A 12111-nucleotide genomic window follows, 5' to 3' on the forward strand; every position below is an offset into this window, starting at 1 on the left:
GAAAGAGATTAAAAAGACCTAACAACTATTAGTGCAAGATCTCTGGACCTAGACTATAGGAAAAAAAAAAAAAAAATCCTCTATAAGGAATAATATTGCCGGGTATGGTGGCACACGCCTGTAATCCCAGCAGCTTGGGAGGTTGAGGCAGGCTGAGGCAGGAGGATTGTGAGTTCAAAGTCAGCCTCAGCAAAGGTAAGGTGCTAAAAAGCAACTTGGCGAGATAAAATAAAATAAAAAAACAGGGCTGGGGCTGTCTCTAAATAAAATAAAAAACAGGGCTGGGGCTGTGGCTCGGTGGCCAAGTGCCCCCGAGTTCAATCCCTGGTACCTGCTCCCTCTTAAAAAAAAAAATTATTTGGAAACTGAAGACATGAACATGGTCTTACCTTAGAGATATTTTTGCTGGGTATAGAATTCTAGGAGACAGTTTTTTCTTTTGGTACTTTTAAGAGACTGCTATCCTGCCTCTTGTTAGCATTGTTTCCACCTGAGTTGAGACTCAGCACAATAGACAAGAGAGGTAGCAGCCAAAAGCTGGGGGAAGCCACTCCCTGCAGAAGATAAGCACTGGAGAAGCCTGTGGGGCCAAAGCTGTGGAGAATAAAAGGGTGCCCTCTCCAGACTTGAAAGCAAGCCTCACTTAGAACTAGAAGGCTAACCCCTTTCTCCAACCAAGCCTCTCCAGCACCCCACTGACAAGGCCTTTATGGCATGCTGGCTGGCAAAGGAGAAACATTTACAAAGTCTAGCTATCACATCACAAGAGCAGGCTGAAAAGGTAAATTTGGAGTTGAGGCAAAAAATCAATAAGGGAATAAGTTTTTTTGTCTTTTCCCATTTTTAATTTTGGGCAGTCTCTACTGTGTTTTCAGGGTAGCATGTCATCTGTTGTTGATTGCATCTCACATATTTTCATCTCAGACTTTTTTAATCTCTGGCAGTTTTGTTTGAGATGACCCTTGGGTCTCAGCTTCCTCAGCTCTAACACCTCTGTTTTTCATGTTCTAAAAAAAAACTTGCCATCTTATCCACTCCATCCTGGTTCTTATTAACCTTACCTCTGTAAGAATTTTTCTTCTCTCATATAAAATTTGAGTGGAATTTCAGGAAGACAGAGGTACATCAATGTATTCTGTCCACCATGTTTAACTGGAAGTTTCTAAGTGATCACAGGATATTACTACCCAGATGTACATTCCTATGCTCTTCTCCTGTATCTCTCAGTTAACAAGCATCCAAAACAAAACCCCCTTCTCCTTCAATCTCTCTTCTTCACCAAGCCTCCTTACATAACAGGCCCCAGGGCCTGTCCATTCTCCTGAGGTCCCTTCTGACAAATGAACCTTGCTAACCATCTTGCTGTCTTCTGTCCCAGTTTATGCCAGAGTGATATTTTGGGGGAAAGATCTGGTCTCTGCTATTGGCCCATAGAACAAAACACAACCAATTCCTTAGCATGACAGGGTAGTTCCTTTGGATACTCCCCCTTCATGTGTCACTTGTCACTTTCTAAAAAGGCTGTGCCTTTTGACAGCTCTATGCCTGTGTACATTCAGGCCCACTATGATGCCACACCTGACGCTCTGTCTGATGGAAACTTACTCAGCCTTTAAGACGCCATCTAAATCTGACATTCACAGAAATCTCTGTCAACTCTTCCAGGCAAGGACTGTTGCTCTTAACTGTGGATTCCCAGGACAGTATACAATAATAGTCTTGACACTGCATGCATCATATCATATTATAGTATCAAATTCTCTTTCTTTCCAGGTTGTCAACTTATCAAAGGCAGATGCTAAGACTTAATTATCTTTGAATACTCCAGTGTTAGCAAAATAGCTGAAAACAGTTAAGTGCTCAAAAAATGTTTGGTGCATAGAGGAAACAAGCACCAAGAAGCACATCCATAGCAAACAATCGTGAGGCCAAGACCAGACAGACTCCATGTGACAACATACTGGGTTCCTGAAACTGTTACATTATTACTATTCTTTTCTCTGTATTATATGTTCATGTTCTTAGAAAACAAATACTCCCTCTGAATCACTTAAATGTGCCATGACTTAACCCACAAACTGACAGGGTCACTAATTATATTTACACCAGGCCGCCCTTCCTCCCCCTTCAAGCAGTGACCACACCCTTTCAAGCTATCTGAAACATCTAGGGTTCAGTCTGTGATCAGACACACCTGGCCAGGTGGCCCACACAGACCCCATCAGAAATCATAGAGAAGAGAATTAATTCATAAACCCAGAGAATGAACTTCTGTTTTAGGTAAGAAGTAGAACCTTTGGCTTCCTTCTAATTTAATAAGTCCTGGATCCCAGCACCTAAGAGGCCCCTGGGTCCCTCTAACACCTGTGATATTTATTTGGGTAACCTAAACAGGCACACCTTTCTTTCAAATATTTGACACCGATTAATTTAAAAATTATAATGCAAGAGAGCTCATATTTCTTCATGTCCCAGAAAAAATGGAAACAGTTCTTCACATTTCCCATTGGAAATCTCTGCCCTTTTTTTTTTTTTTTTTTGGCATGGTACTGAGATCAAACTCAGGGCCTCACATGTTAGGCAAGTGCTCTATCACTGATTTACATTCCCAGCCTCCTGACTTTGTTCTTGATGGTTACCAACAATAGAAAGAATAGAGGATTTGAAAAACTTTATATTTTCTGCCAATGCATGTATCTTAAACATTTTAAGAGGTCCTTTAATTATATAGTAAAAAAATTGCCAGCAATGACCAAAATGCTAGTTTTTCATTGATCTAATCTCACCATCCTTTTTAGGGCCTGAGGCATGCTCATGGCACCAGGCCACAAAGTATTGGCACATATCTGACTTCACTCTGTTAATGACTGAAACACTTAAGAACAAGGATCAACACATGAAGCCCTTTGTTACACAACCTGCTCATGCAATGCAGTGCTGCACCACGGTGAGACTTTGTATGATGACAGGATGACACAGAAGCAGGTGAAACCACAAAATAGCCTTTGCAGCTGCTGCTTGCCTCTGTGGTTCTGTGTAGTGTCTGTGTTAAAGCCCAGGGAGGTGCTGGGGTGTGATACTATGTAGTTATATTGTGTGCATGTATGAATATGTAACAACAAATCCTATCAACACATACAACTATAATGTACCAATAAAAAAATGTGAGGAAAAAAGACACATTAGAAGGAAGCATCTGGGAAGGAAAACAGAACTATGTTTGTATGTTTTAGCAAAATATAAGCCAAATGTGTGAAATCCACAACACAGTGACTCTTCTGCCTCTTAGAAGCCCATGGGGTCTGAGTGGCCACCAGGGTCCCAGCACACTCATTTCCTCTTCAAGCCACTGCTTATTATGCAGAACATTTTGAATTATGGTAAATTAGCTGAATGCTAAGTGTTTTTTAAGAAAGATAAGTCTCATATATAAAATTTAGGAAGAGAGGAAAAGAGCAAAGATAAAAATATTTGTCAGTGTCCTAAAACTTACATGTATCACATTAACCTGTGAAATTTCTTGAATATTTATAAGTACAAATAAACAAATACTTTCAAGTAAAAATACCAAAATATGATGTTAAATACATTGTATTATAAGATAAGTAACTTCACAAATCTTAACTTTATGACTATAAAATAAATGAAAGCTGTTCTATGATTTTCATATTAAAGCTAACTCTATCTGGCACAGTGGCACAAACTTATAATCCCAGCAACCTGAGAGGTTGAGGCAGGAGAACTGCAAGTTCAAGGCCAGTCTTAGCAACTCAGCAAGGTCCTACGCAATTTAGTGAGAACTTGTCTCAAAATAAATAAAAAAGGTTGGGGTTTAGTTTAGTGGCAAGGTATCCCTAGGTTCAATCTCCAATACAAAACTAAAACAAAAAACAAAAAACCAGCTTCACCTGTCATTTTTTATTCACGAATGAAAATTCTTCTTAGTGCTACTCCACCTAATTTAATTCTGGTTTATTTTCTTATTTAATTAACTAATTATTTTTTTAAATTGGGGATTGAATTCAGGAGCACTCTACCACTGAGCTATATCCCAGTCTTTTTTATTTTTTGAGACAGGGTCTTGCTAAGTTGCTGAGGCTGTCTTTGAACTTGCAATCCTCCTGCCTCGGTCCTTGTGAGTTGTTGGGATTACAGGTGTGTGCCACCACGACCATCTCTTCTGGCTTATTTTTTAAATCAGAAACATGAATCTAAATTGTCAGTTTTTCCTTAGTTGACTCCCTCTCCTAAAGACACATGTGGGTAGGGAGATGCAGAGAAACTGTCTTTGTCCCTATATTATGGACAAATGTCTTGCCACACTTCAGACAAGACCAAGGAAGGAGAGGAGAGTACCGGATGCCACTGTTACAGGACTCCGGAATCTCTGAAGGGGTAGCCCAGGTCTGTGGTTCCCAAATTTGGCAAACTGGGGAAACGCAAAGGGGATTTTAATCCAAGGTGCATCTGATTCCCAGGGGAATGTAGGCCTTTTCAAAGAAAACTACATATTCATAAATCTAGACTATCTCTCTGTTGCATGATTTCCAAGGATAGCTGGTTTTCATCTAACTTAGCTACTATTTCAGAAAATTTAAGTTATTAAAATACATCTAGGCTGGGTGTGGTGGTACATGCCTGTAATCCCAATGACTCAGGAGGCCAAGGCAGGAGGCTTGCAAGTTCAAGACCAGCCTCAGTAGCTTAGCAAGAACCTATCTCAAAAAATTAAAAAGGCTGGGGATGTAGCTCAGTGGTAGAGTGAGCAATTGTGAGGAGAAAAAAATAATAAAGAAATAAAGTCAAGAATTAAAAGCTGATGTATAGTAAATGTTCTGAACTATGCAAGTGATTAGCAGCCAGCTATTCATTCCCCTGCAACTCCTAAAATGACTTCTGTGCCCAGATCTGCTGGGCTCTGAGGGGAATGTGTAATAACAGCAGCAGCCAAGACTTACACACTATCAGCCTGGTTTTGTCCTGTGTGTTTGAGCTACTAAGAACATACGCATTTCCGAAGTTTTAAGAAATAAAGAAAGCAAAAGAAAAACATCTTTGGGGTTTGCTTCAGTTCTTGTTTAGACTTTGTGGAATACAAATACAAGAGGATAAAGCAGAAAGAAGTAATGCTTCTTAACAATAAGCCAAGCTGGCATAGTGAACAAAATACACGTTACCTTTCTTGCCATCTAATTTCCCATTTACCTATGAATCTGAGGCTTTTTATCTGCCTGGGTTCCTTGGCAAAAGTCAGAAGTCATTGTCACTCTCATCCAGAGGCTCAGGTTTTCGAACCCTTCGGTTGGGCTTTGCAGGTGAGAGAGCAATGCTCTCATCTTCCAAATCATCGTCATCATCTTCATCATCTTCCATGTCAATTTCGCTGTCTTCCGAGTCTTCCTACAGGAAAAAAGACAACATATGCACTGGGGAGCCCACCTTGTCCTGAGAGACCCTGTCTCAGTTTGCTGTAGCTCCAGGGTTAAGAGCACAATAACCAGAAGCAGCTCACCCGGGGGATGAGCGGGGAAGCGCTGCAGTCAGGCAGTGGGGACCCAGCAGACCCTGCTGGTTGGGACACACCACGAGGTTCATCCAACAACCTAAACACCACGTGCAGCTGAGCTTGGTGCTGCAGGATTTGGCTGACCCATGGTTCACAGGAGCACCTTGTATGCACACTGCAGGCCCTGGATGCTACAGACCCAACGGACAGCAAGGAGGAAGAAAAAGAAGGCCTATTCTGGTTCCTTCCAGCTGGGGATGGAAAGCAACACAGGAAATGGGTATAGAGAGCAAAGTGAAAGGCACACTTGTGCCTCCATCACCTGGACCCAGGGAGACCAACTCATTCCCGCTTTAAAACTGGATGGACACACACACACACACACACACTGTAATTTCCTTGTTAAAAACCAGAAACTTATAAAAAAACAAAACAAAACAAAACAAAACAGTAACCAGAAAGCTTATGCCATCATCCTCTCCTGTTATTCTGCACTCCTCTTGGCTGCACTCCTCAGGTGAGTTGCTAAGTTCACTGTCCCGCTCGCTCCCCTCTCACGGACAGGCTAATGAGGCTCTCGGCAACCCACACTGCTCTTACCAGTGAATTCCAACTCAACAGATTCACAGTGATCACCTTGCTTAACCTATGGGCCCCACTGGACACAGGATCACCCCTCCTTCCTTGAAACCCACTCCTCTGGCCTCTTCCCCAGCTCTTGTGCCATCTACTCTGTCTCCCTCGCCTCACGATCTTTGCCTCCTCTCTTCTCTTCCTGCTCTCCATCTGAGCAATTCTTCTATCCTGGCTTCAGTACAATCTATGTATGGATGGCTCCTCAACTCCATCTCCAGCCCAGACCTACTCCTGAATAGATCTGAATTCAACAGGCTACTCAGCACTGACATGTAGATGTCTAACAGGCAGCTCACCCTTAAAATGTCCACGACCAAACTCTGATCTGCCCTCTGTGCTCCTGCTCAATTAGCCCCATCTCAGGAAACAAAACCCTGCACTATGTTGACTCAACCACAACTGAGGTTTCCTCTCTCTCTTCAGCACCTGTGTCCGACCCATTAACAAAACATGATGGTTCCCACCTCAGAAACATCCAGAACCTGACCTCCTCTAAGTACCTCCACTGCTACTCCCTGAGGCTGAACCACTGCCGCCTCTGACCTGCAACACTATGCCCGCCTCCGCATCAGTTTCTCTCATGGATGAGCTAGTTCCTGGCTTTCTGGGGCTGAAGCACTTGCCGGTCCCACTCGGGGAAAAGGCTGGGTCCTCATGGCCCCTCCACCTCTCCCTGCCCCCAGCTAGTTCCCTCCCTCCATCACATCAGTGCCCTGCTCCTCACAGTCATGCTCTCTAGGCCCAGTGCCACTCCCATGCAGTCCATTGCCTCCTTCCATTCAGGTCTCTGTACCATGTCACACCAGAGGCCTTCCCTGACCTGTCTGTCACTCCATCTCTGGAACTTGCTTTGATTCTCTTAGTACCCATGACTCTGGTACATCTGCTTGACTGCTCTCCCTGGAATGTGCATCCTGAGGCAAAAGCTGTCTCTGACTCCTATTGTATTCCCAGCACCCACAACAGTGCCTGGCACATGACAGGCACCTAAAATATGGCTGTTGAGTGGCTAAGCATTGACATGAAGGACCAAGTCTGTGCCTGGGGTGTGTGTGACAAGTGAAAAGGCAAGGGAAGACCTGAGATATAATTGTCATACCCATTGTTTTTTTTTTTTTTTTTTTTTTTTTTTGGGTGCTGGGGGTCGAACCCAGGGCCTTGTGCTTGCAAGGCAAGCACTCTACCAACTGAGCTATCTCCCCAGCCACCATACTCATTCTGAAAAGTGCACAAGCAAATCTAACAGGGAACACACACTGCCTTCCTGGCACCACTGGCTCCCTGGTCAGACTTAGTTTCAGACTCAGGTATACAGGACAGATGGATGGAAGCTACCTCACTACCTATATCCTACCTGTAAAAAAGTGATTTTTGAGGTGCTTTTCCTATTTCTTTATAGACTGCCTCCTAGGAATTTGAGGCCTGATCCTCTCTGTGCATCCTGCCCGGCACAGCTTATCAATGGCTTCCTCCCGTGAATGTCTGCTAACAGTTCATGCTGCAGGTACTTAGCAAATTAATCTTTGTACAGAGGCATAAGCCTCTACTTCTGTCCCTGTACAGTCATCAGTGCTATGCCCAGACACAGGCAGATCTTCCAACAGAGTTGGTCTGGGATCTAAGTCAGTTCGGACACATTTGTCATGTGGACCAAGCAGCATTACCAGGGACTCTCACAGGATGAAGGCCTAGGGTGATGGCAGGGCATCCCTAATGACTTGATACCTTCCTCTGCTTTCCCTTCTAGTTAAGTTCCCAATAAGTTATCCACCCAGGAAAGCCCAAGGTGATGTCTCAGCTCTTGCCCAGCTTCTCTGAGTCCTGGTCTGACAGCATCTTTACAATGTTTGCTCCCAGAAGGGAGAAGACAGGGCTGGTCTTGGCCAAGGCACTGTCCCTTGATTTCAAGGGCCTGCTGACCCCTAGCTATAACCTTTCCCATCTCTGGCCTTGGCACTTTCCCTTCCTCCTTAGCACAGGGACCTCGAGGCCACTCTGCCTCTCACTGTGGGGTCTGTTCTGAGTGGCTTCTTGGCCAGTAGAGAGGAAGCATTGTCCCTGGGAGAGGCTCTGCTGGCTGAATGGGCTGACATACACCAACAAACAGATGAGGAAAAAAGAAAACCAACCTGCTTCCTGGAGCTGGGAGTCTTGCATTTACCTAAGAGAGCTGGTGCTGCTTCCATCTTTGGAAAGCGAGAATGGAAAGAACAGTGAGAAGGCAAAAAAAGCAGGGCAAGCATACTTGTGTGAAATGAGAAATGAGCTATCAACACACAAAGAAGAGTTTAGCCCCATAGTAGGCCAAACTCTGCCCCCTATCAGCGACATGCTGGGCTGGCAACAGACAGCTCCCTGGCTGCCAGCAGCTCCTGAGCTAATCTAGTCTCTGAGGACAGCTCAAGACCAGACGGTACAGAACTGCTTGGGGCGGGAGGGGAGTTGGTTGGGACTCACATCATCGTCAGAGTCTCCACCTTGCATTGTGCCCACGACGCGTTTGCCTGGTCTTCCTGGAACAACAAAGGCATGCAGGAAACATGAAAACCTTGGCAAGTAAGACAGGAAATGACATCTAAGATTTGTTCTCCCTTAGAAAATTGGGAAAAGAAGAACCACACTAAAATTTCACTTAACCAATGTTCCACTAACCAGAACTGTCAGTACAGTAATGGATTCCCTGTACTTCTTTGAAAGAAACAAGAAAGGCAATAAAATATAAACCTGAGAGCCAGGTGTGGTGGCACATGCCTGTATCCCCAGTGAATTGAGAGGCTGAGGCAGGAGGATTGCAAATTCAAGGCCAGTCTCAGCAACCTAATGAGACCCTGTCTCAAATTAAAAAAAAAAAAAAAAAAAAAGCTGAGGATGCAGTGAATGGTAAAGTGCTCCTGGGTTCAATCCCTAGTAACAATGACAACAAAAAATATACATCCAGACACATACGCATGTATACGTGTGTGTCTGTATATATATCACAAAAAAACCCAGCAAGGCGGGGGGTGTAGCTCATCAGTAGAGGCTTAAGGCCTAGGGTTCAATCCCAGAAGCACAAAAACCAAAAACGACCATTAATCATGAATTAAAAACAAAAACATCCTGAGTGTAAACCACTGAACTCCATTATGAGTTTACATGCAGAACTGGCAAGCTATCTGTAGTGAAGAAATACATCTTCCTTTATGGACCAATGTCACTTGTACTTGGATGTAAGTCTGAGCTTTGAAATGAAAAAGTTAAAAAAATTTTAAGCACCATAATTACTAATTCATATTTCAAGCATCATTTCATTATCATCTTAGAGATTCTCTTCAGAAATCAACAGTGTCTAGGTGTGACTTCTGCAGAAACTCAGGGGCTATCCTTTACCGGGAGATGGGGCATGGGAAAGGAGCAAGCAGGACCTCCACGCCAGGACCAGGTGAAAGGCAGCGTGGGCAGTGCTGCCCACCTGGAACAGGCTGAGATGACAGAGCACTCTTTACAGACAAAATGCAAAATCTTTTGCTCCAAGTCCTTATTTAGCTTCTGGAACTGGACTATGTGATTGTACTCTGCAGGTTAAACGGTCAACAGAATTTAGGAGAATCAACACTTCACCCATGCCTTTTTACAGCCCTGGCTCCTATCCATCAAGAGGGAGTCATAACCACTAATCTCTAATTATACCATGAAGTTGTTAAAAAAAAAAAAAAAAGGAACCAGAGCATCTAATTATCTTATGAAAAAAAGTAAAGTAAAACATAATAAAAGAATAGAGCTGGGATTAGAATAAGAGAAAGTTAACAACAAAAGTTAATGTAAAATGATTAAAGGACAATGATTTACCCTTAAATTTATCAGGCATAAAAGTGCAACTGTGTTGGGGCTGGGGTTGTGGTAGAGCGCTTGCCTAGTATGTGTAAGGCACTGGGTTTGATTCTCAACATTAAGGGTGTTAGATAAGAAATGTATTTAAAGGTAAATACAGGTCAATTTAGTAATGTTGACTATCAAAATTAGTTTATAGAACCTTTGGCCTAAGAATTCCATTTTTCATCTTGCAGCCTAAAGAAAACACTTGCAGAAGTGTACACAAGGAACAGAGTAGAAATACAAGCAAATTACTGGAGATGCCCAAACTAGTTAGGAGTGTTGTCGCACTGCAGAATATGATGCAGCCATGAAAAAGAATGAAAACATGAGGAGTGTTACAACGTATTTATAATCTTAAAAACAAAAGCAACTTGCGAATCATGCATATGATTTGGTCCCATCTGGCTTAAAGAATTTTGAGGTGATCTTTGTGCCCATGTTTGTATGTGCGTATATGCATGTATAAGCATGTGTGTGTGTGTGTGTACACAGAGGCAATTTGTAAGGACAAGGACATGGTCCCCAGTCACTAGCTGTGACACCTCCATGGTGGGAGTGGGGCATGATGAAGACCCCAGGGAAGCATCCCATCTGCATCAAAAATCCTGTTGCTTGGGTCTTTGCAATGAGAAGGCAAAAATCAGAAGAACATTTTTAAAGGTGGAGGAAGTCATGTGATCCCTTCTCAGTGCATTCATTTACTAACCATAATGGATGCAATTGCACTGAGAGCAATTTAGGACCGAACATGAACAGAACTGAGCTCAATGGCAGAAGCAGTGTATTCCCATGGCCTCTGTGAGAAATACCAGGCCACAAATAGGAATCAGCTGCTCTCAGAACTGCAGGAAAAAGCGTTAAAAGTAACAATGACCACTGAGCAGTTTAAGAGCCAGATTCTGACAGACAACAGAGAAGGATAAACCTGGGGCAGGAACTGCTTCCAGGGACCATTCATGGTCACTGTGGACCTCGATACTCCTCAGCCCTGACCCAAACCTGGCCCTGGGGTCCTGTGGAACAGGCCCAGGGAGTGGTGCAGGTGAGAGAAGCCATGCTACCTTGCATGAGCACCTCCATGGCTGTCCGCGGCTTGGACAGTCGCCGCTCCTCCAACTCACTGTCGGACTCATCGTCCTCCTGGATGTCTATGTCCGAGTCATCATTACCTGATGGGAATACAAGCAGGCAGAACAAGAGAGCAGCTCTATCATTACTAGCTTTTTTCTAGCAAGGCTCCTGCACAAAAGCCATCTGTACTTCCTAGCCTTTCTTAGGATGCATTAGATTTTTTATGAGACTCCCTGGATTTAATGCAGACAATAATGTGCTGCATTTGTTTTAAGCAATTTTCCAAGGCAAGAAATAAGTGGGTCAGATGTATTAGTTAGAAACCCTATGACAGTGTGAAATTTTAAAATCCTAGTCACCACCTATCAAGAAAGGTGAAGTTCTTGGTTAGCTGAGGGAAAAACCACTCTCTGGGGGCTGGGGATATAGCTCAGTTGGTAGAGTGCTTGCCTTGCATGCACAAGGCCCTGGGTCCAATCCACAAAAAAACACTCTCTGTTCAGTATCAGGCAGTTACCCCAACTCCAGCTCCATGATCTAGGATGATGAGGAAGAGTGAGGAAGCAGAGCCCACTGAAAAGACAGTTATGCAAGACCAGAGGAAGGAATCATCAGGCTAGGTGGCAGAGTGGGCTGTCTTGAGAAAGATGGCGACATGATGGCTGGCAGTGCAAGCTGGTGGGCATGACGCTCTTTTCCTCACTGAAGAAACTTTTTTTTTTTTTTTTGCAGTGCTGGGGATTTGAACCCAGGGCCTTGTGCTTAGCAAGGCAAGCACTTTACCGACTGAGTTATATCCCCAGCCCTGAAGAAACAATTATAAAAACACATCTTGGGGGCTGGGGAGATAGCTCAGTCGGTAGAGTGCTTGCCTTGCAAGCACAAGGCCCTGGGTTCGATCCCCAGCACCACAAAAAAAACAACAACAAAAAACACATTTTGGCTGGAGAGAGGTGTAGCTTAGGGGCAGAGTGAGTGCTTAGCATCCACTAGGCCTGGGTTCCAATGCCAGTGGAGGAAAAAAAACAGATGGATTTTAAAAG

At 43.8% G+C, this 12111-nt stretch overlaps 1 protein-coding gene across 3 annotated transcripts in view; it reads right to left on the reverse strand.

Annotated features, from left to right (window-relative positions):
- Positions 1 to 5034: 5034 nt before the first annotated feature.
- LOC124969909 (clusterin-associated protein 1) overlaps positions 5035 to 12111 on the reverse strand; it is a 60539-nt gene continuing 53462 nt past the window's right edge. The window contains exons 10-13 of one of the 3 annotated variants that reach the window (XM_047532918.1): positions 11059 to 11166; positions 8600 to 8655; positions 8272 to 8328; positions 5035 to 5400 (exon numbers count right to left, since the gene is read on the reverse strand). In XM_047532918.1, coding sequence (XP_047388874.1) covers positions 5251 to 5400; positions 8272 to 8328; positions 8600 to 8655; positions 11059 to 11166 — 371 coding nt within the window. In that variant the 3' untranslated portion in view covers positions 5035 to 5250. The remainder of the gene's footprint in view (positions 5401 to 8271; positions 8329 to 8599; positions 8656 to 11058; positions 11167 to 12111) is intronic. The other 2 variants (XM_047532920.1, XM_047532919.1) reach the window with 2 other exon arrangements.

The sequence above is a fragment of the Sciurus carolinensis genome, chromosome 18, assembly GCF_902686445.1.
Source record: "Sciurus carolinensis chromosome 18, mSciCar1.2, whole genome shotgun sequence".
NCBI lineage: Eukaryota > Metazoa > Chordata > Mammalia > Rodentia > Sciuridae > Sciurus > Sciurus carolinensis.